This window comes from Anolis sagrei, chromosome Y (assembly GCF_037176765.1).
Source record: "Anolis sagrei isolate rAnoSag1 chromosome Y, rAnoSag1.mat, whole genome shotgun sequence".
Taxonomy (NCBI): domain Eukaryota; kingdom Metazoa; phylum Chordata; class Lepidosauria; order Squamata; family Dactyloidae; genus Anolis; species Anolis sagrei.
This window is the reverse complement of record NC_090035.1, coordinates 40,025,065-40,049,227: the sequence shown is the minus strand read 5'-3', so window position 1 is coordinate 40,049,227 and position 24,163 is coordinate 40,025,065. Positions and strand designations below refer to the sequence as shown.

Sequence of the window (24,163 nt, the reverse complement as noted above, 5' to 3'; positions counted from 1 at the left end):
GGTGTGTGTGTGTGTGGGAAGCAGCGCGGCGGGGCTTGGAGTGGGCATGGTTTCCGCAGAGGGAACGTTGGCCGGAAGGCCATGTGCGCGCGCGATGGAACTTGCGGCTGGGCGCCAATGCGCATGCTCAGTTGTTTTGCCGTTTTGTGAGTGTGTTGTGTTGTTTTTCATTTTGAGTAGATATGTTTGTACCTTGTGGGTTGTGTTATGGGCATGGGAATTTTGGTTAAGTTTCGTTGGGTTTTTTTGAGTTTTCTTCTTTTGCCGTTTTGTGAGTGTGTTGCTGTGTTGTTTTTCATTTTGAGTAGATATGTTTGTACCTTGTGGGTTGTGTTATGGGCACGGGGATTTTAGTTAAGTTTCGTTGGGGGATTTTTGAGTTTTGTTGTTTTGCCGTTTTGTGAGTGTGTTGTTGTGTTGTTTTTCATTTTGAGTAGATATGTTTGTACCTTGTGGGTTGTGTTATGGGCACAGGGATTTTACTTAAGTTTCGTTGGGGGATTTTTGAGTTTTGTTGTTTTGCCGTTTTGTGAGTGTGTTGTTGTGTTGTTTTTCATTTTGAGTAGATATGTTTGTACCTTGTGGGTTGTGTTATGGGCACAGGGATTTTGGTTAAGTTTCTTTGGGGGATTTTTGAGTTTTGTTGTTTTGCCGTTTTGTGAGTGTGTTGTTGTGTTGTTTTTCATTTTGAGTAGATATGTTTGTACCTTGTGGGTTGTGTTATGGGCATGGGAATTTTGGTTAAGTTTCGTTGGGGGGTTTTTGAGTTTTGTTTCCTCATTGGATGCCCCTAACAAATTTATATATATAGATGGCAAATCCTCCCACCCAAAGCTCTCCTCTGCTGTGATTGGCTGGCTTCTCAGCCAAGGGGAGGGCTGTTTCTGAGACTCCAAGCAGGGAGGGGAGAGTAAGCATGCTCGGGACATGGCAGAGTGATCTGCATGTGTGGGTGAGAGGGAGCATGCAAGGCTGGAGGGAGGCTTGCTCTAGCAAGTCCCTTCAAGGCATGGGGGTTATGTGTGGGAAGGTTGGCCCAATTCTCTCATTGGTGGGGTTTAGAATGCTCTTTGATTGCAGGTGAACTACAAGTCCCAAAGGTCAAGGTCTATTTTCCCCAAACTCCACCAATGTTCACATTTGGGCATATTGAAGATTTGTGCCAAGTTTGGTCCAGATCTATCATTGTTTGAGTCCACAATGTTCTCTGGATGTAGCTGAACTACAATTCCAAAACTCAAGGTCAATTCCCATCAAACACACCCAGTATTTTCTGTTGGTCATGGGAGTTCTGTGTGCCAAGTTTGGTTCACTTCCATCGCTGGTGGAGTTCAGAATGCTCTTTGATTGTAGGTGAACTATAAATCCCAGCAACTAGAACTCCCAAATGATAAAACCACCACCCCAAACCCCACCAGTATTCAAATTTTACATATTGGGTATTTGTGCCAAATTTGGTCCAGTGAATGAAAATACATCTTGCATATCAGATATTTACATTATGATTCAGTAGCAAAATGACAGATATGAAGTAGCAACGAAAATAATTTTATGGTTGGGGTCACCACAACATGAGGAACTGTATTAAGGGGTTGTGTCAATAGGAAGGTTGAGAAACACTGACCTAAATAGTACTAAACATGAAGAATTAATACACAGGTACAAAGACAACACCCTCAACTGACAATTTGTTCTGGATATTCTTGAAAATATATAATTCACAGAGATCTGTGCATTAAAAAAAGGAATACAACATTCCCTGATGTTCAGGGCAGCATAAGGTCAGTGGTCCTCACCATTATCACTTTTCGAAAATAGGGCTGCATTGATGTCCCGATCCAGTGCATCGCAGGCGCTGCTGTGGGCTTGCTCAGGGAATTTTCCTTTGAAATCATCCAGACACTCCAGGGCTTCTGCCACATACTTCAGCTCAAAAAGACATCGGGCCAAGCGGAAGTGAGCCTTCAGGTGGCACGGGTTCAGGGAGATGGCCCTCAAGCAGTCCCTCAAAGCATCGTAGTGATCCCCATCCCTGTAAGAGGGACAAGCATCAGATGTCTACTATGTGAGCAAGGTCTTCCTTCATCACAGCATTCATCACAGTATTTTGCTGTTGAAGTCAATCAACACATGATGCCACCTTGCTTGGTCAGACAATGGCCTATACCAGAGCTTCTTAAACCTTTTCCACTCATGACACCTTTTGGTCTGAGAAATTTTTACATGACCCAAAATATACAGGTATATTAAAACAGGTATCAAAATCAAACATCTACTGATAACAAGTCTCTATTTGCGTGGCTTGTTAACAGGCTATTTTCCCTTTTTATGATGTAGAGCTGAAGCATCTTCTGCAGAGTCCATTGCAAACACGATACAACAGTGTAAACCTCTCAACTAGTGGAATTCAGAAACCTTTTACAGTTCTATTTCTTTCAGGGGCAAAATACTGGGTTAAGGGGACCCCATGTGGGATTGGGTCCCACAGTTTAAGAAGCAATGGTCTACACTAGTGACCATTCTCATCCTACAAATATTTTGAACTTCAGCTACCAGAAGACCTAAAAACTGGCTACGCTAACTGGGGTTTCAAACTACTTGGGAACAGAAACATATGAAGAGTCAAAGGATGAAATACAGTGGATGACACTGCATGTTTTTAACTTTTCCTCTTGAATTCTATCTAGTTCTGGAGAAAATGCATAAATAAAATAAGAATGTAAGTAACTGTGAGGCCTAAGTTATGGTTGGCACTGATACATATGCTCCTCTGCAGACTGAGCATTTTTCTGTTGACAAGATAGAATTGTTGGAGGAAAATGAAAACTAACTCAGATAGCCAGAAAACATTTCTTGTAGTCTCAGATGACAAAAGTGAATCCAGCAGCTTTAGGAACTACTCTTCAGCCAGGTATGGGGATGATGCTTATACTCCTTGGGATCTGGGAAAAGACAACAGCAACTCCCTTCTGCTAGAAAGCAATGGAAATTCCTTTCATTAACTCCCCTGTGAAACATCCCTCCTTCACGCACCACTTGCGTTTCATGTAGGCAGCAGCTCTGTTTCCATAGAGCATGGCATTGTTGGGGGCTTTCTGCACAGCTTTGCTGTAGAGCTGGATGGCTTGAGTCCACTGCTGACAAGCAAATGCCTCGTTGGCTTGCAACTTAATTTTCTCCAGGTAAGGAGGGAGCTCCGCTTGTGGGCTAAAGAAACAAGGAAAGCTGAAATGAAGTAAAACTGGCCTCAGCTACAGAACTCTGCTTTCCTCCTACTCCTTGTAGCACATTTATTACATTTTTATTTTGCTTTTCAGGTAGATTTGCCAAATTAAAATCCACATACACCAAAAGGCATGATACAAATAGGATATTTTGTTGAAAGCATCATCTGCTACCACAGTATAAAAATATGTAGAAGGTATCAGGTTATAAAAAGTTACAGGAGAAAGGGGAGGCTTTTATGATGCCCAGTAGAAGAAGAACTTTATTTTTTTACCTCACCTCCATCTCCCCGAAGGGACTTGAGGTGGCTTACATGGGGCCAAGTCCAAAGCAAAATACAATTAAAACAAACAATAACAATTAAAAACAGCATAACAGCGTAACAAGAATAATAACAGCATCAAAAGCAACAACAGACTAGTGGACCACTATGCGAAACTGATTAAAGAATGAGATGGTTCAATAAGGTGGATAGAAAACGTATAATAGCATAGGAAATAGCATGGAAACAGAGCAATTTAACAGGATTGATTCAACTTAACTTAAAGATAAATATAGTAATGTAATATAGGAATTCAGAACCAGATCATGATTCAGGTCATGATATAAGCCATTTGTCATAGGAGTCGTTGGTCATAAAGGAAAAAGTAGGAGTCAGAAATGGATTGGATGATAAATATTCCACCCAATGATCACTTATAATAGAGCAGTGGTTCTCAAAATGTGAGTCCCCAGGTGTTTTGGTTTACAACTCCCAGAAATCCCAGCCAGTTTACCAGCTGTTACAATTTCTGGGAGTTGAACGCCAAAGCGTCTGGGGACCCACAGGTTAAGAATCACTATAATAAGAGAAAGGAAGGAGAAAAATCATGTGTGTCACCTGTTTTCTCAAGAGATGTGGGGACAAAATATTAATTTCTCAAGAACCTGAACATAGACCTCAACCGCCCCAAAGCCCCATCCCAGTATCACTTTTTTTCTTTGGTTTCATCAAAGTTTTTTGGCCTCTTAAATGTTGAAAGATATTCCCATTTTGAGGTTAATTCAGGGCTTTAACACAACAGGTTGACCACCAGCTGCAATAAATCTAGCCAATCGAAAGTTTGGCAGTTTGAAGCCTGGGTCGGGGGTGAGTGCCCGATCTTCAGCCCAGCTTATTGCCCACCTTGCAAATCGTGAGTAGATAAATAGGTACCATTTAGTGGGGAGATATTTTAATGGCATCATAAGGAAATATGAGAAAAATGCCGGCAATTTGACCAAAGGGAGAAAGTCTGTGAACAGGGCTCTTCGGCATGGTGGATGGAGCAACAGCACCCTACCCCGGGTGGCCAGAATCAAGCAAAACCTCCAAGACACTGGAGGGGATGGGAAAAGCCTAAATACCTCTAACTATGTACTATGTACTGTGTCTATCCTGTGAGTGTATAACGGCATTGAATGTTTCCTGTATATGTGTTCTATGATCCGCCCGGAGACCCCTTCAGGTGAGGAGGACAAAATATAAATACTGTAAATAATCTTTCTATAGCAATGGTTCCAAACCTTTTTTTGGCCAGGGTCCACTCTCCAACATTAATACCAAAAAGGTTACAAATCAGTTTTTGGTCAACTTTAGATTCTGCTTGGTTATTTGGGGTACTGATTCAGAAAATTGCATTGGATAGACCTGAACCAGAACATATGCCATCCAGTAGTCTCCATCTGCTTGGGAACGGAAAACCATATTTAATAATCTAGAGCAAATGTGGTCGTAGTAATCTTTGGTGGGTAGTCAGCCTCTCCCCTCCCAACATCCTTGTTGCCTTGGCTATAAGAGGATTTTGTGAGATGAGTCGTTCTCATTGCCACATGGTTTTGAGGCAACAGTGTAGTAATGGTGAGGCCATGGACCATATTCTTCCAGACCACTGGTGATCCACGGATTACAGGTTGGGAACCACATGTTCTATAGCTTACAGCCATCTTTTATCATATTTGTCATTGTAAAGATATAACTGGCAGATGCCACTTGGAAACAGAGTGGATGTAGTCTCACAAAATGGCATCCACTCATCGAAGAAGCCTAGAAAGAGACTGGTTCCTGGGTGCTGTGCAAACATCCCTTTGAAAATACAGAACACAGGATCCCACATGCTTAAACTACTTTATAGAACCACACAGCATAAACATTTAGCAAGGCAAAGGTGCCCTCTTACCTCACATGCACTTGCCCCTCAGACAGCCTGAACCCATTGCTGTGGAGATGAATACCATTTGACACACCATTCATCGATGTTTTTCCATTCTGCATCTCTGAGGGTCATAAAAGACAATCAAGTTCAAGCCAGAAACGGATTCACAGACACCGTGCACACCCTTAACTTCTTGCCTTCCTGAATTTACAAAACAAGGAGGCAGTAAAAAAAAACCAAAACAGCATCAAATACTGATCTATCTCATTCACACTATCCATCCATCCATCCATCCATCCATCCATCCATCCATCCATCTATCTATCTATCTATCTATCTATATCTATCCATATAATAAAAGTCAAAGTTTGTATGCGGCGGACGTGTGGCAGTGTGGAGGAGTATGTGCCAGCGTTCTGATTGGCTGCCACTGTGGTGCTACTTGCATATGGTCTCTGATTGGCAAGCTTCAACAGGAGCCCCTGGTGGAGAAAAGGGTTCATGACAGAAACGGAGACATGAGAGAAGGAAATTTGCATATGGTCTCTGATTGGCCAGCCACAATTCCAAGATTCCGAGATGACAAAGAGAGGAAAGGATAAGGCCAGGGGCTCTGTCTAAACAACACATAAATATGAGAATAAAAGTTACACATCGTCACACCTGGCACTGCCCGGGTTATTAAAGAAAAGAATTGTATATTAACGTTGGTCTTTATCAGTTATTTATATGGCTCGCAGTGGTCTCAGGAAGTTAGTGAAGGTACTGCGAGTCCCATCATCTGTGGTCCATCCTCCTCCAAATTGCACCAGAATGGAGAGTGGGTCGTGGGGGCTCTGTGCACCAAGTTTTGTTCTTGATTAATCATTGGATGAGGGTCACAGTGGTCTCAGAAAGTGAGTTTAGGAACTGCAAGTCCCATCTTCCATAGTCTGTTTCCCCCCAAACCTCACCAGAATGTTGAGTTGGCCAAGGGGGCTCTCTATGCCAAGTTTGGTCTTTCTTGGTATTTGGAGAGGTGTTGCTGTGGTTTTGGAGGAGGGTTGACCATGGATGATGGAACTTCCAGTACCTTCACTCACATTCTGAGACCTCTGCAAACCTCATCCAATGACCAATCAAGACCAAACTTGGCACACAGAGCCCCAATGACCCACCCTACATCCCAGTGCTGTTTGGAGGAGGATGGACCACAGATGATGGGACTCGCAGTACTTTCACTAACTTCCTAACACCACTGCAAGCCATATAAATAAAGACCAACCTTGATACACAATTCCTTTCTCAAATAACCCGGGCAGCGACGGGTCCCCAAGCTAGTCTATATCTATATCTATATCTATATCTATCTATATCTATGTATATAATAAAAGTCAAAACTTGTATGCGGAGGACAAAAGTGTGGCGGGAGGAGTATGTGCCAGCGTTCTGATTGGCTGCCGCTGTGGTGCTATTTGCATATGGTCTCTGATTGGCCAGCCTCAATTCCAAGATTCCGAGATGGCAAAGAGAGGAAAGGAAAAGGCCAGAGGGGGCTGGGTCAGAAAATTACCAATACAGACCACACTTGGCACACAGAGTCCCCATGACCCACTCTACATCCTACTGCAGTTTGGAGGAGGATGAACCATGGATGATGGGACTTGCAATACCTGCACTCCATTCCTAAGACCATTACAACTGACAACAATGATGGATCAGAACCACAATTTACATAGAGAGCCCGCATGACCCACTCTACATCCTGGTGTGGTTTGGAAGAATTTGACAATGGATGATGGGACTTGCAGTCACTTCACTCACTTCCTGAGACCACTGAAACCCTCGCCAATGACTGATCAAGACCAAATACGGCACACAGAGTCCCCATGACCCACTCTACATCCTGGTGCACTTTCAAGGAAGACAGACCATGGATGATGGGACTTCAAGTACCTCCACTCCCTTCCCAAGACTGCTGCAACCCTCATCTAATGACCGATCAAGACCAAACTTGGCACACAGAGCCCCCTTGACCCACTCTACATCCTGATGCTGTTTGGAGAAGGAGGGACGATGGATGATGGGACTTCCAGTGCGGTTCAGGGCAGGATGGGCCACTAATGATGGGATTTGCAGTATCTTCACCCAATTCACTTCCCACAGAACATTGTAACCCCTACAAATCAGAGACCAGGCCCAAACTTGGCACACAGAGTACTCATGGCCCACTCTACATCCTGATGCAGTTCTAAGGGGGATGGGCCATGGACGATGGGACTTGCAGTATCTTTACTCACTTACTGAAACCACTGCAACCCTCATCCAATGACCAATCAAGGCCAAGTTGACACACAGAGTCCCCATAACCCACTCTACATCCTGGTGCACTTTTGAGGAGGACAGACCATGGATGATGGGACTTCAAGTACCTCCACTCCCTTCCCAAGATTGCTGCAACCCTCATCTAATGACCAATAAAGACCAAACTTGGCACACAGAGACCCCATGACCCACTCTAGGTCCTGCTGCAGCTTGGAGGAGGGTTGACCATGGATGATGGGACTTGCAGTACCTTAACTCACTTACTGAAACCACTGCGACCCTGAACCAATGACTGATCAAGACAAAACTTGGCACACAGAGCCCCCATCTTGCTGTAGAGTGGGTCATGGAGGATGGACTTTGGATGATGGGACTTGCAGTACCTTCACTAACTTACTGAAACCACTGCCACCCTCATCCAATGACTGATCAGGACCAAACTTGGCACATAGACCTCTCATGACCCACTTTACGTCCTGGTGTGGTTTGGCTGGGGATGGACCATGGATTATGGGACTTGCTGTACCTTTGCTCAATGCTTGCTCAATTCTGGTGCTGTTTGGAGGAGGATGCACCATGGACGATGGGGCTTGCAATACCTGCACTCCCTTCCTATGACCATTACAACTGCCAACAATGATGGGTCAGGACCACAATTTACACAGAGAGCCTGCATGACCCATTCTACATCCTGGTGCGCTTTGGAAAAATTTGTCAATGGATGATAGGACTTGCACTCACTGCACTCACTTCCTGAGACACTGAGACCCTCGCCAATGACTGATCAAGACCAAACTTGGCACACAGAGTCTCCATGACCTACTCTACATCCTGGTGCACTTTCGAGGAGGGTTGGCCATGGATTATGGGACTTGCAGTACGTTTACTCACTTACTGAAACCACTGCGACCCTAATCCAATGACTGATCAAGACCAAACTTAGCACACAGAGCCCCCATGACCCACTCTACATCTTGGTGCAGTTTGGAGGAGGACAGACAGTGGATGATGGGACTTCAAGTACCTCCACTCCCTTCCCAAGATTGCTGCAACCCTCATCCAATGACCAATCTAGACCAAACTTAGCACACAGAGCCCCCATGACCCACTCTACATCATGCTGCAGTTTGGAGGAGGGTGGACCATGGATGATGAGACTTCAAGTACCTTCACTCACTTCCTGAAAACAATGCAGTCGTTATTCAATGACCAATAAAGACCAAACTTGGCATACAGAACCGCCATTACCCACTTTCTCTAATAACCCGGGCAGCGCCGGATCCCCAAGCTAGTATATAATAAAAGTCAAAACTTGTATGCGGCGGATGTGTGGCGGTGTATGTGCCGGCTTTCTGATTGGCCAGCCTGAAAGTTCCAAGATTCTGACTGGCTGCTGCTGTGGGGCTATTTGCATATGATCCCTGATTGGCCTGCTTCAACAGGAGCCCCTGGTGGAGAAAAGGGTTCATGACAGAAACAGGGACCCTCACTCACTTACTGAAACCACTACCACCCTCATCCAATGGCTGATAAAGACCAAACTTGGCACACAGAGCCCCCATGACCCACTCTATATCCTGCTGCTGTTTGGAGAAGGGTGGACCATGGATGATGGCACTTCAAGTACCTTCACTCACTTCCTGAAAACAATGCAACCATCATCCAATGACCAATAAAGACCAAACTTGGCATAGAGAACCACCATTACCCACTTTCTCTAATAACCCGGGCAGCGCCGGGTCCCCAAGCAAGTATATAATAAAGAAGAGTGTTTGTTTGTATAGGACAGAGGAATTGTGGAGGGAGGGCGGAAATGTATGTGGCAGCTTTCTGATTGGCTGCCGCTGTGGTGCTATTTGCATATGGTCTCTGATTGGCCAGCTTCAATAGGAGCCCCTGGTGGAGAAGAGGGTTCATGGCAGAAACGGGGCATGACAGAATGAAATTTGCATATGGTATCTTATTGGCCAGCCTCAAATCCAACATTCCGAGATGAGAAAGAGAGGAAAGGAAAGGCCAAAGGGGGCTGGGTCAGAACACTACCAATACAGAGCAGACTTGGCACACAGAGCCCCCATCACCCACTCTACATCCTACTGCAGTTTGGAGGAGTATGAACCATGGATGATGGGACTTGCAGTACCACCACTCACATTCTGAGACCGCTGTTAACCTTATCCAATGACTGATCAGGACCAAACTTCGCACATAGACCTCTCATGACCCACTTTACATCCTGGTGTGGTTTGGCTGGGGATGGACCGTGGATTATGGGACTTGCAGTACCATTGCTCAATTCTTCATACCACTGCAACCCTCATCCAATTACCAATAAATACCAAACTTGGCACGTCTCCATGACGCACTCTACATCCAGGTGCAGTTTGAAGGAGGATGCACCATGGACGATGGGACTTCCAATACCTGCACTCCCTTCCTAAGACCATTACAACTGCCAACGATGATGGATCAGGAACACAATTTACACAGAGAGCCTGTATAACTCACTCTACATCCTGGTGCGGTTTGGAAGAATTTGACAATGGATGACGGGACTTGCAGTCACTTCACTCACTTCCTGAGACCATTGAGACCCTCGCCAATGACTCATCAAGACTAAACTTGGAACATGCAGCTTCAATGACCCACTCTACATCCTGGAGCAGTTTGGAGGACGACAGACCATGGATGATGGGACTTCAAGTACCTACACTACCCAAGACTGCTGCAAAACTCATCTTATGACCAATCAAGACCAAAGTTGGCACACAGAGCCCCCATGACCCACTCTACATCCTGCTGCCGTTTTGGAGAAGGGTGGACCATGGATGACGGAACTTCCAGTACCTTCACTCACATTCTGAGACCTCTGCAAACCTCATCCAATGATGGATCAAGACCAAACTTGGCACATACACCACTCATGACCCACGTTACGTCCTGGTGTTGTTTGGAAAACTTTAGAGATGGATGATGGGACTTGCAGTACCTTTGCTCACTTCCTGAGACCACTGAGACCCTCGTCAATGACTAATCAAGACTACACTTGGCACATGGAGCTCCAATGACCCACTCTACATCCTGGTGCAGTTTGGAGGAGGACAGACCATGGATGATGGGGCTTCAAGTACCTCCACTTCCTTCTAAAGATTGCTGCAACCCTCTTCTAATGACCAATCAAGACCACACTTGGCACACAGAGCCCCCATGATCCACTCTACATCCTGCTGCAGTTCGAAAGGGGATGGACTTTGGATGATGGGACTTGCACTACCTTCACTCACTTACTGACACCACTGCCACCCTCATCTAATGACTGATAAAGACCAAACTTGGCACACAGAGCCCTCATGACCCACTCTATATCCTGCTGCTGTTTCTAGGAGGATGGCCCATGGATGATGGAACTTCAAGTACCTTCACTCACTTCCTGAAAATAATGCAGCCATTATCCAAAGACCAATAAAGACCAAACTTGGCATACAGAACCACCATTACCCACTTTCTCTAATAACCCGGGCAACGCCGGGTCCCCAAGCTAGTATATAATAAAGGTGAAAGTTTGTATGTGGAGGACAAAAGTGCGGCGGTGCGGAAGTGTATGTGCCAGCATTCTGATTGGTCAGCCTGAAAGTTCCAACATTCGGACTGGCTGCCACAGTGGTGCTATTTGCATATGGTCTCTGATTGGCCAGCTTCTTTTTTTATTATTTTTTTTATTAAGTTTTTATAGTATAAAAAGGGCCAGTGGCTGCCCAAACAAACATACATACAAATATACAAACAAGGATACAAAACATTACATCAACACTCTATGCAATAAATATCAACAATAATCTGTAATATATCCATCGTTCTTCATTTTACATTACCCCTGCTATGATACCTGGTTCTTTCTTTCCCTCTTCGTTCTTATGATCTATTTTGTTTTAACCAGACCAAGTTTTCCTTAGAGCCTATTCTCATCTGATCGACCTCTCCCTCCCCCCCCCCCCCCTCAGGTACCCAGGGTTGCTGCCTGAGCCCTACTAGAAACATACATTGACTACATACATGCATCTACCACAGTTACACTCATCTTGACTTCCAGGGTGTTTAAGCGTATACTTTTTATATTCTTTTTTTCCCCCCTCTTTGTTGGTTTATGTCTTATGGGTCGGGCACGCTCTTATTAAGCTTTGGTTCATCGGATTATTTATTTATTTATTTGTTTGTTTGTTTGTTTCTTTTTTTTCCCTTTTTCTTTCTTTCATGTTTTCTTCTTTAGGAATGTTATGAGTTTGCTCCAGTCCGTGGCTTCTTTTGTATGCTCGCTTTTTCTTAGTCTCTGTGTTAGTAAATCCATGTTCATGATGTCCATGGATTTACTCATCCACAGATTGTAGTCCGCTGTTTTCTTGTTTTTCCATAGTCGGGCCACGCTTATACGTGCTGCTGTGGTGAGATAAAATATTATTTTTTCGTCGTTTTTATTCATGGTGGGGTTGTTCATTCCCAGCAGGAAGTGTTCCGGTCTGAATTCCAGCTTGATTTGAAGTATCTCTTTTATCTTGTGGTGCACCTCTTTCCAAAACTTCTTCACGATCTTACAATCCCACCACATGTGTATGAAAGTTCCCAGTTTCTTTCCGCACCGCCAACACTTCCTGTCTGCTCTTCCCTTACTGTACTTTGCTATTCTTTCAGGTGTCTGGTACCACAAATAAAACATTTTGACCCAATTTTCTTTTATCTCTGAGGCGTACGCGTATTTTAGTTTTTTTCTCCATATCTCCTCCCATTCTGACATTTGTTATTGTACGTCCAGTCATTCTGGCCCATTTAACCATAACTTCCTTAACTTGTTCCTCTTCCGATGCCCATAGTAGTAATTGTTGGTATAGTCCTTTGATCAGTTTTTTTTCTTTGTTTAACATCTTATCCCATAATTTCTCCTTTGTTTCAAACCCAATTTTTTTGTCTTCCTTATAGTTCTCATTAACTTGCCAATATTGGAACCACGTGAACTCCGGTTCTATTTGCCTTACTTCCTCCAGTGTTTTTAATCTTATCTCTTGGCTTGTTATCTTCAAGAGCTGTTTGTACCTCAACCATTTACCTTTTGCTGTTTCCCTCCTCTGATCCGCCTCGTTGGGGGAGACCCATATTGGTGTTTTTGTGTACCATCTCCCTTTGTACTTGTTCCATGCCTTTATTAATGACGCTCTGATGGGGTGGTTATTGAAGTTTTTTTCTATTACAGCTTTCCCTTTCCACAGATAGCTGTGCCACCCCCTATTTAAGTCCTCCCCTTCTAGCGTCAGCAATCTATCATTTTTTAATGTAGCCCACTCCCTAACCCAGGTCAGCGCCGCAGCATCGTGGTACAGCTGGAGATCTGGCAGTCCTAGCCCTCCCCTCTTCGGATCGTCACTCATGTTCCTGAATTTTATTCTGGCCCGTTTGTTTTGCCATACAAATTTGTTTAACTGCCTTTGCCAGTTGGCTATTATATTTTTGGTTCTTATTATAGGAATCATGCGGAAGAGATACAGTATTTCCGCTAGAATGTTCATTTTAGTTAGTGCGATCCTACCCAGGAGGGATAATTCAAGTCTCTGCCATCTTCCCATCTTTTCTGTTATTTGTTTCCATTTGGAGTCGTAATTATTTTTGATTAGCTGGGCATTGCTAGATGTTAAATATATTCCCAGGTATTTAACCTTTGTTGCAATTTCTATACCTGATGTTCTCTGAAGTTCTTCTTTTTTCTCTTTTGACATGTTCTTTACCAAAAATTTCGTTTTGTTTTTATTGATTTTTAATCCCGCCACCTCCCCAAAGGTAGTGATTTCTGTCCACCATTTCTCCCATTGTTTTATTGGGTCTTCTATAATCCCCACCATATCATCAGCGAATGCAGCCACTTTATAATTGTAAGATCTAACTCTTAGTCCTTTAATTTCTTTGTTGTTTCTGATGCTGTCCAATAGCACTTCCAGGGTCATGATATAGATTAGTGGGGATATCGGGCATCCCTGCCTTGTGCCTCTAGTTATTTTAATAGGATCCGATGTTTGTCCATTGACAATTATCCTCGCTGTTTGTTGCGAATATATCGCTTTGATCGCATTTATGAAGTAGTACCCCGCATCTACTTCTTTTAATAGCTCTATTATAAACCCCCAATTGACCCTGTCGAATGCCTTCTCCGCATCTAAAAATAGGAGTCCTGCTTCTTTTTGTGTGTGTTTATTATAATATTCTACTGTGTTAAGGATCAATCTCAAGTTATTACTTATTTGTCGACCTGGTAGGAAGCCTGTTTGATCTTCGTTTATTCTTGTGCCTAATACCTTTTTTAGTCTCGCCGCTATCACACCCGAGAATATCTTATAATCAACATTAAGTAAAGATATTGGGCGATAGTTGGTAGTTTTTGTGGCGTCCTGTTCTTCCTTTGGTATTACGGTTATATGTGCTGTTTTCCATGTCTCAGGTAGCTTCTTTTCTTCCAGGGCCTTATTTATTACCTTTACTAAGTGTGGTGTGAGCACCTCGCTGAAGATTTTATAGTACTTTTCCGTTAGTCCATCTGGACCTGGGGATTTATTCGGTGGTAGTTTTGTTATTATTTCCTTTATTTCTTCTTCCGTTACTTTTTTGTTTAGCATTTCTCTTTCTGCCTCGGATAGTTTTTTAGTTTTTGTTTCTCTAGGTAGTTTATTACTTTCTCTTTGGGGATATTGTTGTCCGTGTAGAGTTTCTTATAGAATTTGCGAAACTGCTCCTCTATGTCTTCCTGTTTTACATAGCTCCTCCCACCATCCTCTATTTTGCTTATATGTTGCTTGTGCTTTTTCCTTCTTACTTTCCAAGCTAAGTATTTCCCTATTTTGTTTGCGTTTTCAAAATGGTTTTGTCTTATATATCTCAATTTTTTTGCTAATTTTGTCTAGGTGTAATGAATCCCATCTTTTCTTTAGTATTTATTTATTTATTTATTTATTATTTGCATTTGTTGACCGCCACTCTCAGCCCGAAGGCGACTCGTGGCGGTGTACAAAACACAGAACATACAGACAACAGTTACAATAAATCAGAGTCATAACACACAACTTACTAACAACAAATAATTAAGCTAAAAATCCGCTTCGTCTTGTTTGGGTCATAATCCGTCTCGTCGTCTTAGTCCATTCCGGTGGTCATTCCAAAAACACAGCACTTAATTGAAGGCCTTTTCAAAGAGCCAGGTTTTCAGGCCCTTACGGAAGGCCATGAGGGAGGGCGCCTGTCTAATTTCCGCAGGGAGGGAGTTCCACAGCCGGGGGGCCACCACCGAGAAGGCCCGTTCTCTAGTCCCCGCCAAGCGTGCCTGTGAGGCAGGCGGGACCGAGAGAAAGGCCTCCCCGGATGATCTCAAGGTCCTCGTGGGCTGATAGGCCGAGATGCGGTACTCAAGGTATTTTGGGCCGGAACCGTTTAGGGCTTTGTAGGTAAGCACCAGCACCTTGAATTGGGCCCGGTAGCTGATCGGCAGCCAGTGGAGCTGGGACAGCAAGGGCGTTGTGTGCTCCCTGCGTCCCGCTCCGGTTAACAACATGGCTGCCGCGCGCTGGACTAGCTGAAGCTTCCGGGCCGTCTTCAAGGGCAGCCCCACGTAGAGAGCGTTGCAGTAGTCGAGGCGGGATGTGACCAAAGCGTGTACCACCGTGGCCAAGTCAGACTTCCCAAGATACGGGCGCAGCTGGCGCACGAGCCGAAGCTGTGCAAATGCTCCCCTGGTCACCGCCGAAACCTGGGGATCCAGGCTCAGCGATGAGTCCAGGGTCACACCCAAGCTGCGAACCTGCGCCTTCAAGGGGAGTGCGACCCCGTCCAGCACAGGCTGTAACCCTATACCCTGTTCGGCCTTGCGACTGACCAGGAGTACCTCTGTCTTGTCTGGATTTAATTTCAGCTTGTTCGCCCTCATCCAGACCGTCACAGCGGCCAGGCACCGGTTCAGGACTTCGACAGCCTCCTTAGTAGCAGGTGGGAAGGAGTGACAGAGTTGGACGTCATCTGCGTACAGGTGACACCGCACCCCGAAACTCCGGATGATCTCACCCAGCGGCTTCATGTAGATGTTAAACAGCATGGGGGACAGTATGGAGCCCTGAGGAACACCACAGGTCAAAGGCTGTGGTGCTGAACAGGAGTCCCCCAATAACACCTTCTGGGTACGACCCTCCAGAAATGACTGGAGCCACCGCAAAGCGATGCCCCCAAGGCCCATCTCTGCAAGGCGTCCCAGAAGAATACCGTGGTCGACGGTATCGAAGGCCGCTGAGAGGTCCAGGAGCACCAACAGGGACACACTCCCCCTGTCTAGCTCCCGGCGGAGATCATCCACTAAGGCGACCAAGACCGTCTCGGTACCATGTCCCGGTCTGAAACCAGACTGTGCCGGATCTAGATAATCCGTGTCTCTCAAGAATACCTGGAGTTGTGAGGCCACCACGCTTTCCATGACTTTGCCCAAGAAGGGAAGATTGGAAACAGGCCGAAAGTTGTCAAATTTAGTGGGGTCCAGTGATGGTTTCTTCAACAGCGGCTTTATAATAGCCTGTTTTAGGCTCGCTGGAATCGTGCCTTCCCGAAGGGAGGCATTAACCACCACCGTTACCCACTCAGCCAATCCCCCTCTGGCCTCTTTCAGAAGCCAGGATGGGCAGGGGTCTAGGATGGACGTGGTGGGTCTCATTCCTCCAAGTATCTTGTCCACATCCTCGGGTTTCACAAGCTGAAAAGAATCCATCAAAATAGGACAAGCAGGTGCTTGTGTCACATCCACAGAGACTGCATTTAATGTGGCGTCCAGCCCAGAACGGATCAAAGCGACTTTGTCTGCGAAGAACCGAGCAAATGCTTCACAGCGCGTGCCCGAGTTGTCAGGGCTCCCACCTGAGGTAGGGGGAGTTAAAAGGCCTCTGACGATCCGGAACAACTCCGCCGGACGGTTTTTTGCAGACGCAATAGTAGCCGCAAAGAAAGTTTTCTTTGCGGCTTTTATTGCCGCGGCATATGCCCTTAGGAAGGACACAAACCGTGCTCGATTTGGCTCGCTTGGATCCGAGCGCCACACGCTCTCTAGTTCCCTCTTCCTTCGCTTCATCGCTGCCAGCTCCTCAGTGAACCAAGGAGCTGGTTTAGCTCGGTTACTTGAGAGGGGACGTTCCGGAGCGATCCTGTCAATTGCCCTGGTCATCTCCCCATTCCAGAGAGCGACCAAGGCCTCGACATGGTCACCTACCGAGGTGGCGGGAAAATCCCCAAGAGCCGTCAGGAATCCGTTCGGATCCATAAGCCTCCTGGGGCGGACCATCTTAATGGGTCCTCCACCTTTGCGGAGGTTAGGGGGCGCAGTGAGCCTAAATCTGATCAGGAAGTGGTCGGTCCATGGCAACGGAGAGATGGACAACTCCTCTACACCGCCACCTTGCTCCCATCCCTGGCAGAAAACCAAGTCCAATGTGTGTCCAGCACAGTGGGTGGGGCCAGTTATTTGTTGGGACAGCCCCATGGTTGCCATGGCAGACATGAAGTCCTGAGCCGCTCCTGAGAGGGCCGTCTCGGCATGGATGTTGAAGTCCCCCAGCACAAGGAGCCGTTGGGACTCCACCACCAGGCTCGAGACCACCCCCGCTAGCTCAGGCAGGGAGACTGTAGTGCAGCGAGGTGTACTTCTAATTGTAGTACTTCTAATTGTAGTTTCAGAGACTTATTGTCCGGTCGGTTTTTGAGTTTTCCTTCTATTTTTTCCACATCCTCCTCTATCTCTCTTATTTCCCTGTTTCTTGCTCTATTCCTATTTGCTTTTTGTTGAATGAAATGGCCTCTGATATATGCTTTAGATGTGTCCCAAATGGTGTCTATAGTTGTGTCTTTTTCTGTGTTGAACTTAAAGAACTCTTCCAGAATTTTCTTATTAATTTCCTGGTCTTTATGGTCTCTTATTAGCTGATCGTCTAGCCTCCATATCCTTGTTTTTATCTTGTTGTCTGCTTTCTCCATTATGAGTTCCAGAGGGGAGTGGTCTGAGTTCATTTTTGCTAAGGTTCTAATTTTTGTAGTTTTAGTTAGTATTATCTCTGATCCCCAGATCATATCTATTCGTGACCACGTGTTATGGCGGTCCGAATAAATGTAAAATCCTGTTCGTCTTTATGGAGAAATCTCCAGATGTCATGTAATCCTAGATTTTCTCTTAGTCTTCTGAATTCTCTGGGGAGTTCCCCCGTTTTGTGTGTATTTTTTGTTTTCTTCCCCGTACGTTTGTCCAGTTTGCTATCCATGACCCCATTGAAAACTCCCATAATAATTAAGTCATCATATTCTTGCTCTAAGATTTTTTTGTTTAGGGAGTCTATAAATTTTGTTTTTGCTCCGTTTGGGGCGTAGATATTACATAGCAACACTTTTCTTCCATCAAATTCTATTATTATACCCAGCATCCTCCCCTCCTGGTCCTTAAACACCTGTTTGGATGGGATCCTTTCCTTCACATAAGTTGTCACCCCTCTTTTCTTTTCTCCTCCCGATGCGTAGTACATTTTCCCCAGTTTCTTTTGATTTAAGTGAGACACATGTTTATGGCATATATGAGTTTCTTGCAATGATATTATGTCATATTGTTCTTTATTGAGTTGGTGCCAGATTTTAGCTCTTTTATTAGGATTGTTTAAGCCGTTTACATTGCATGAGTATATTTTAATGTTCTGTGCCATCTATTTTTCTTGTTTCTGTGTCGCTTTTCCCATTCGCCAATGCCAAATCCGCAAAATTCTTGTATCCCTTGGGGGATAGTTCTCTTGGTCTTTTCCTTAGTCTTTCCTGGTCCATCTTTTGGGATTCCTCTTCGTCCTTGTCTTCCTTCTCCTTATCTTTCCCTTGCTCTTCTCCTTTCTTACTCAAGTATTTGTCGTAGAACCACCTGGCTTTTGCTTCTGTCGTTAACCAGTGCTTGTTACCTTCCCAGGTTACCATTATCCCCTCTCTTCTCTCCCATTTGAATCTTACATTTTTTCTTTTGAGCTCCTCCGTGAGGAAGAGATATTTTCGTCTTCTTTCTAGGATTGTTTTTGGATGTTCTTTTAGGATTGCGACCTTGTTACCGTTGTAGTAGGTGGGTTTCCTGGCATTTTCTTTCAGTGTCTCATCTCTCATAGATTTTTTGCCAAAATGCAAAATGATCAAGACCAAATATGGCACACAGTTCCCATAACCCACTCTACATCCTGGTGCACTTTTGAGGAGAACAAACCATGGATGATGGGACTTCAAGTACCTCCACTTCCTTCCCAAGACTGCTGCAACCCTAATCTAATGTCCGATCAAGACCAAACTTGGCACACAGAGCTCCCTTGTCCCACTCTACATCCCGATGCTGTTTGGAGAAGGAGGGACGATGGACGATGGGACTTCCAGTGCAGTTCAGGGCAGGATGGGCCACTAATGATGAGATTAGCAGTACTTTCACCCGATTCACTTCCCACAGAACATTGTAGCCCCTACAAATCAGAGACCAGGCCCCAACTTGCCACACAGAGTACTCATGGCCCACTCTACATCCTGATGCAGTTCTAAGGGGGATGGGCCATGGATGATGGGACTTGCAGTATCTTTACTCACTTACTGAAACCACTGCGACCCTCATTCAATGACCGATCAAGGCCAAATTGGCACACAGAGCCCCCATAACCCACTCTACATCCTGGTGCACTTTCGAGGAGGACAGACCATGAATGATGGGACTTCAAGTACCTCCATTCCCCAAGACTGCTGCAATCCACATCTAATGACCAATCAAGACCAAACATGGCACACAGAGCCCCTATGACCAACTCTACATATTGCTCCAGTTTTGGAGGAGGGATGACCATGGATGATGGGACTGTCAGTACCTTCACTCACATTCTGGGACCGCTGTTAACCTCATCCAATGACTGATCAAGACCAAACTTGGAACACAGACCTCTCATGACCCACTTAACGTCCTGGTTTGGTTTGGACATGGATGATGGGACTTGCAGTAACTTCACTCATTTTCTGAGACCACTGAGACCATCGCCAGTGAGTGATGAAGACCAAACTTGGCGCACGGAGCCCCAATGATCCACTCTACAAAATGGTGCAGAATGGAGGACAGACCATGGATAATGGGAGTATCTCCACTCCCTTCCCAAGATTGCTGCAACTCTTATCTAATGACCAATAAAGACCAAATTTGGCACACAGCGCCCCCATGACCCACTGTACATCCTGCTGCAGCTTGGAGGAGGGTTGACCATGGATGATGTGACTTGCAGTACCTTCACTCACTTACAGAAACCACTGCGACCCTGAACCAATGACTGATCAATACCAAACTTGGCACACAGAGCCCCCATGACCCTATCTATTTATTTTATTTATTTATTTGGACGTATTCTATACCGGTCTTTTCTACATCCTGCTTCAGTTTGGAGGAGGGTGGACCTCTCATGACCCACTTTACGTCCTGGTGTGTGTTTGGCTGGGGATAGACTATGGATTATGGGACTTGCAGTACTTTTGCGCAATTCCTGAGACCACTGCAACGCTCATGGTGCGGTTTGGAAGATTTTGACAATGGATGATGGGACTTGCAGTCACTTCACTCACTTCCTGAGACCACTGAGACCCTCGCCAATGACTAATCAAGACTAAACTTGGCAGATGGAGCTCCAATGACCCACTCTACATCCTGGTGCAGTTTGGAGGAGGACAGACCATGGATGATGGGACTTCAAGTACCTCCACTCCACAAGACTGCTGCAAAACTCATCTAATGACCAATCAAGACCAAACTTGGCACACAGAGCCCCCATGAGAGACTCTACATCTTGGTGCTGTTTGGAGGAGGACGGACAATGGATGATGGGACTTGCAGTACCTTCACTCACTTCCTGAAACCATAGTGACATTCATCCAAATACCAATAAAGACCAAACTTGGCACAGAGAGCCCCCATGGCCAACTCAACATTCTGGTGATGTTTGAGGGAGACTATGGATGATGGGACTTGCAGTACCTTAACTCACTTTCTGAGACTGCTGTGACCCTCATCCAATGACTGTTCAAGACCAAACTTAGCACACCAAGCCCCCATGACCCTCTCTCCATCCTGGTGCAGTTTGGAGGACGATGGGCCACAGATTATGGGACTCACAGTACCTTCACTAACTTACTGAAACCACTGCCACCCTCATCCAATGACTGATAAAGACCAAATTTGAGACCACTGCGAGCCATATAAATAACTGATAAACACCAACCTTGATATACAATTCCTTTCTCTAATAACCCAGGCAGCGCCGGGTCCCCAAACTAGTATATAACAAAAGTCAAAGTTTGTATGCGGAGGAAAAAAGTGTGGTGGTGTGGCGGTGTATGTGCCAGCATTTTGATTGGCCAGCCTGAAAGTTCCAAGATTCAGATTGGCTGCCGCTGTGGTGCTATTTGCATATGGTCTCTGATTGGCCAGCTTCAATTCCAAGATTCCGAGATGGAGCTGGTGGAGAAAAGAGTTCATGTCAGAAACGGGGACATGAGAAGAAAATTTGCCTATGGTCTCTGTTTGGCCAGCCTCAATTCCAAGATTCCGAGATGACAAAGAGAGGAAAGGAAAAGGCCAAAGGGGGCGGAGTCAGAAAATTACCAATACAGACCAAACTTTGCACACAAAGCCTGCAAGGCCGACTCAACATCCTACTGCAACCATGGATGATGGGACTTGCAGTACCGTCACTCACATTCTGAGACCGCTGTTAACCTCATCCAATGACTGATCAGGACCAAACTTGGCACATAGACCTCTCAAGACCCACCTTATGTCCTGGTGTGGTTTGGCCGTGGATGGACCATGGATTATGGGACTTGCAATACCTTTGATCAATTCCTGAGACCACTGCAACCCTCATCCAATTACCGATAAAGACCAAACTTGGCACACTGGGTCTCCATGACGCACTCTACATCCTGGTGCAGTTTGGAGGAGGATGCACCATGGACAATCGGACTTGCAATACCTGCACTCCCTTCCTAAGACCATTACAACTGCCAACAATGATGGATCAGGACTACAATTTACACAGAGAGTCTGCATGACCCACTCTACATACTGGTGCGGTTTGGAAGAATTTGTCAATGGATGATGGGACTTGCAGTCACTTCACTCACTTCCTGAGACCACCGACTGACCAAGACCAAATTTGGCACACACACTTCCCATGACCTACTCTACATCCTGGTGCACTTTCGAGGAGGACAGACCATGGATGATGGGACTTCAAGTACCTCCACTCCCTAATACTGCTGCAACCTTCATCTAATGTCCGATCAAGAACAAACTTGGCACACAGAGCCCCCATGACCCACTCTACATCCTGCTGCAGTTTTGGAGGAGGACGGACAATGGATGATGTGACTTCCAGTACTTTCACTCAATTCCTGAAACCACAGCGACACATATCCCAATACCAAAAAAGACCAAACTTGGCACAGAGAGGCCCCTTGGCCAACTCAACTTTCTGGTGAGGTTTGGGGGAGAACATACTATGGATGATGGTACTTGCAGTACCTAAATTCCCTTTCTGAGATCACTGTGACCCTCAGCAAATGATTGATCAAGAACAATATTTGGCACACAGAGCCCCCACGACCCACTCTCCATTCTGGTGCAATTTGGAGGAGGATGGACCACAGATGATGGGATTCGCAGTACCTTCACTAACTTCCTGAGACCACTGCGAGCCATATAAATAACTGTTAAAGACCCACCTTGGTACACAATTCCTTTCTCAAATAACCCGGGCAGCGCCGGGTGCCCAAGCTAGTTAATATAATAAAAGGCAATGTTTGTACGTGGCGGACAGAAGTGCAGCAAAAGTGTGGCGGGAGGAGTATGTGCCAGCGTTCTGATTGGCTACCACTAGTGAAACCACTGAGATCCTCATGCAATGACTGATGCCCAAGACCAAACTTGGCACACAGAGCCCCCATGGCCAACTCAACATTCTGGTGAGGTTTGGGGGAGACTATGGATGATTGGACTTCAAGTACACTCACTTCCCAAGACTGCTGCAGCCCTCATCTAATGACCAATCAAGACCAAACTTGGCACACAGAGCCCCCATGAGCGACTCTACATCCTGGTGCTGTTTAGAGGAGGATGGACAATGGATGATGGGACTTGCAGTATCTTCACTGACTTCCTGAAACCACAATGACACTCATCCAAATACCGATAAAGACCAAACTTGGCACAGAGGGCACCCATGGCCAACTCAACATTCTGGTGATGTTTGAGGGAGACTATGGATGATGGGACTTGCAGTACCTTAACTCACTTTCTGAGCCTGCTGTGACCCTCATCCAATGACTGATCAAGACCAAACTTAGAACACAGAGCCCCCATGACCCACTCTCCATCCTGGTGCAATTTGGAGGAGGATGGACTTTGGATGATGGGACTCGCAGTACCTTCACTAACTTCCTGAGACCACTGCGAGCCATATAAATAACTGATAAAGACCAATGTTAATATACAATTCTTTTCTTTAATAACCCGGGCAGTGCCAGGTGTGACGATGTGTAACTTTTATTCTCATGTTTATGTGTTGTTTAGACAGTGGTTGATAAATGGTAAGTATGAAGGAATATATTTTGTTGGGAGATAGTGGCTTGGCATTAGCTGAGTTGCCATAGCAACAGGGGCGGAGCCAACTGCCTCTTCACGGGGCAGCAGTTTTGAAAGTCAGACAGTAAGCCGGTGAGCTACTGGGAAGACTGAGTCTCTGGGTGGAGATTCAGGGAATGTGTCTGTAGCCGGTGTGCTATAGGGAAGACTGAATCTCTGGGTGGAGATTCAGGGAATTAATTGGTGACCAAAGGGGTTACAGAAAAGGACCCTAGTGATAAAACTACAGGGGGTTATTGATTCTGAGTTAAGAATCAAGGTTTGGCTGGGAGCCAAGTCTGTTAATAAGCCTTTTAGCTTATTTGTTTTATTAGGACAGTTGTCCAGAAGAGTTACATCTGCTTATAGAAACCTCTTGAAGTCTGGGCCTGAGATTACTCATGAAACCTTACTAATGTAACCAATCAAGATTTGTGCGTCTTGTGAAGAAACAGTTAAACATGTTATACTCCTGTTAAAATAAACTTGTTACTGTTTTCCTTAAGCCTTGCCTGATACAGTTTCTCTTAAGACAAACAGCCTGCATAAGAAGTAAAGTCAGCCAGGGACAATAAACGCTACGCTATCAAATGAATAAAGCCTTCTGTAATTAATAGTCCCTTTATAAAATAGCTCCTAAGCTGATATTGATCGTTGCCCAGCTTTCCTCACACATTAGGTGGCAGTAAGCTTTAACCACACTCCTTCACACCGGGTACCCAAGCTAGTAATATAATACAAG

General features: G+C 45.3%; 1 protein-coding gene across 3 annotated transcripts in view; it reads right to left on the bottom strand.

Moving 5' to 3' along the window:
• The window catches only part of LOC137095149 (WD and tetratricopeptide repeats protein 1-like), a 94,628-nt gene that overhangs the window by 6,824 nt on the left and 63,641 nt on the right, over positions 1-24,163 (bottom strand). For all 3 annotated transcript variants that reach the window (XM_067461459.1, XM_067461458.1, XM_067461457.1), the window contains 3 exons: positions 5,424-5,520; positions 3,034-3,207; positions 1,797-2,032 (listed from right to left, as the gene is read on the bottom strand). In XM_067461459.1, coding sequence (XP_067317560.1) covers positions 1,797-2,032; positions 3,034-3,207; positions 5,424-5,520 — 507 coding nt within the window. The remainder of the gene's footprint in view (positions 1-1,796; positions 2,033-3,033; positions 3,208-5,423; positions 5,521-24,163) is intronic.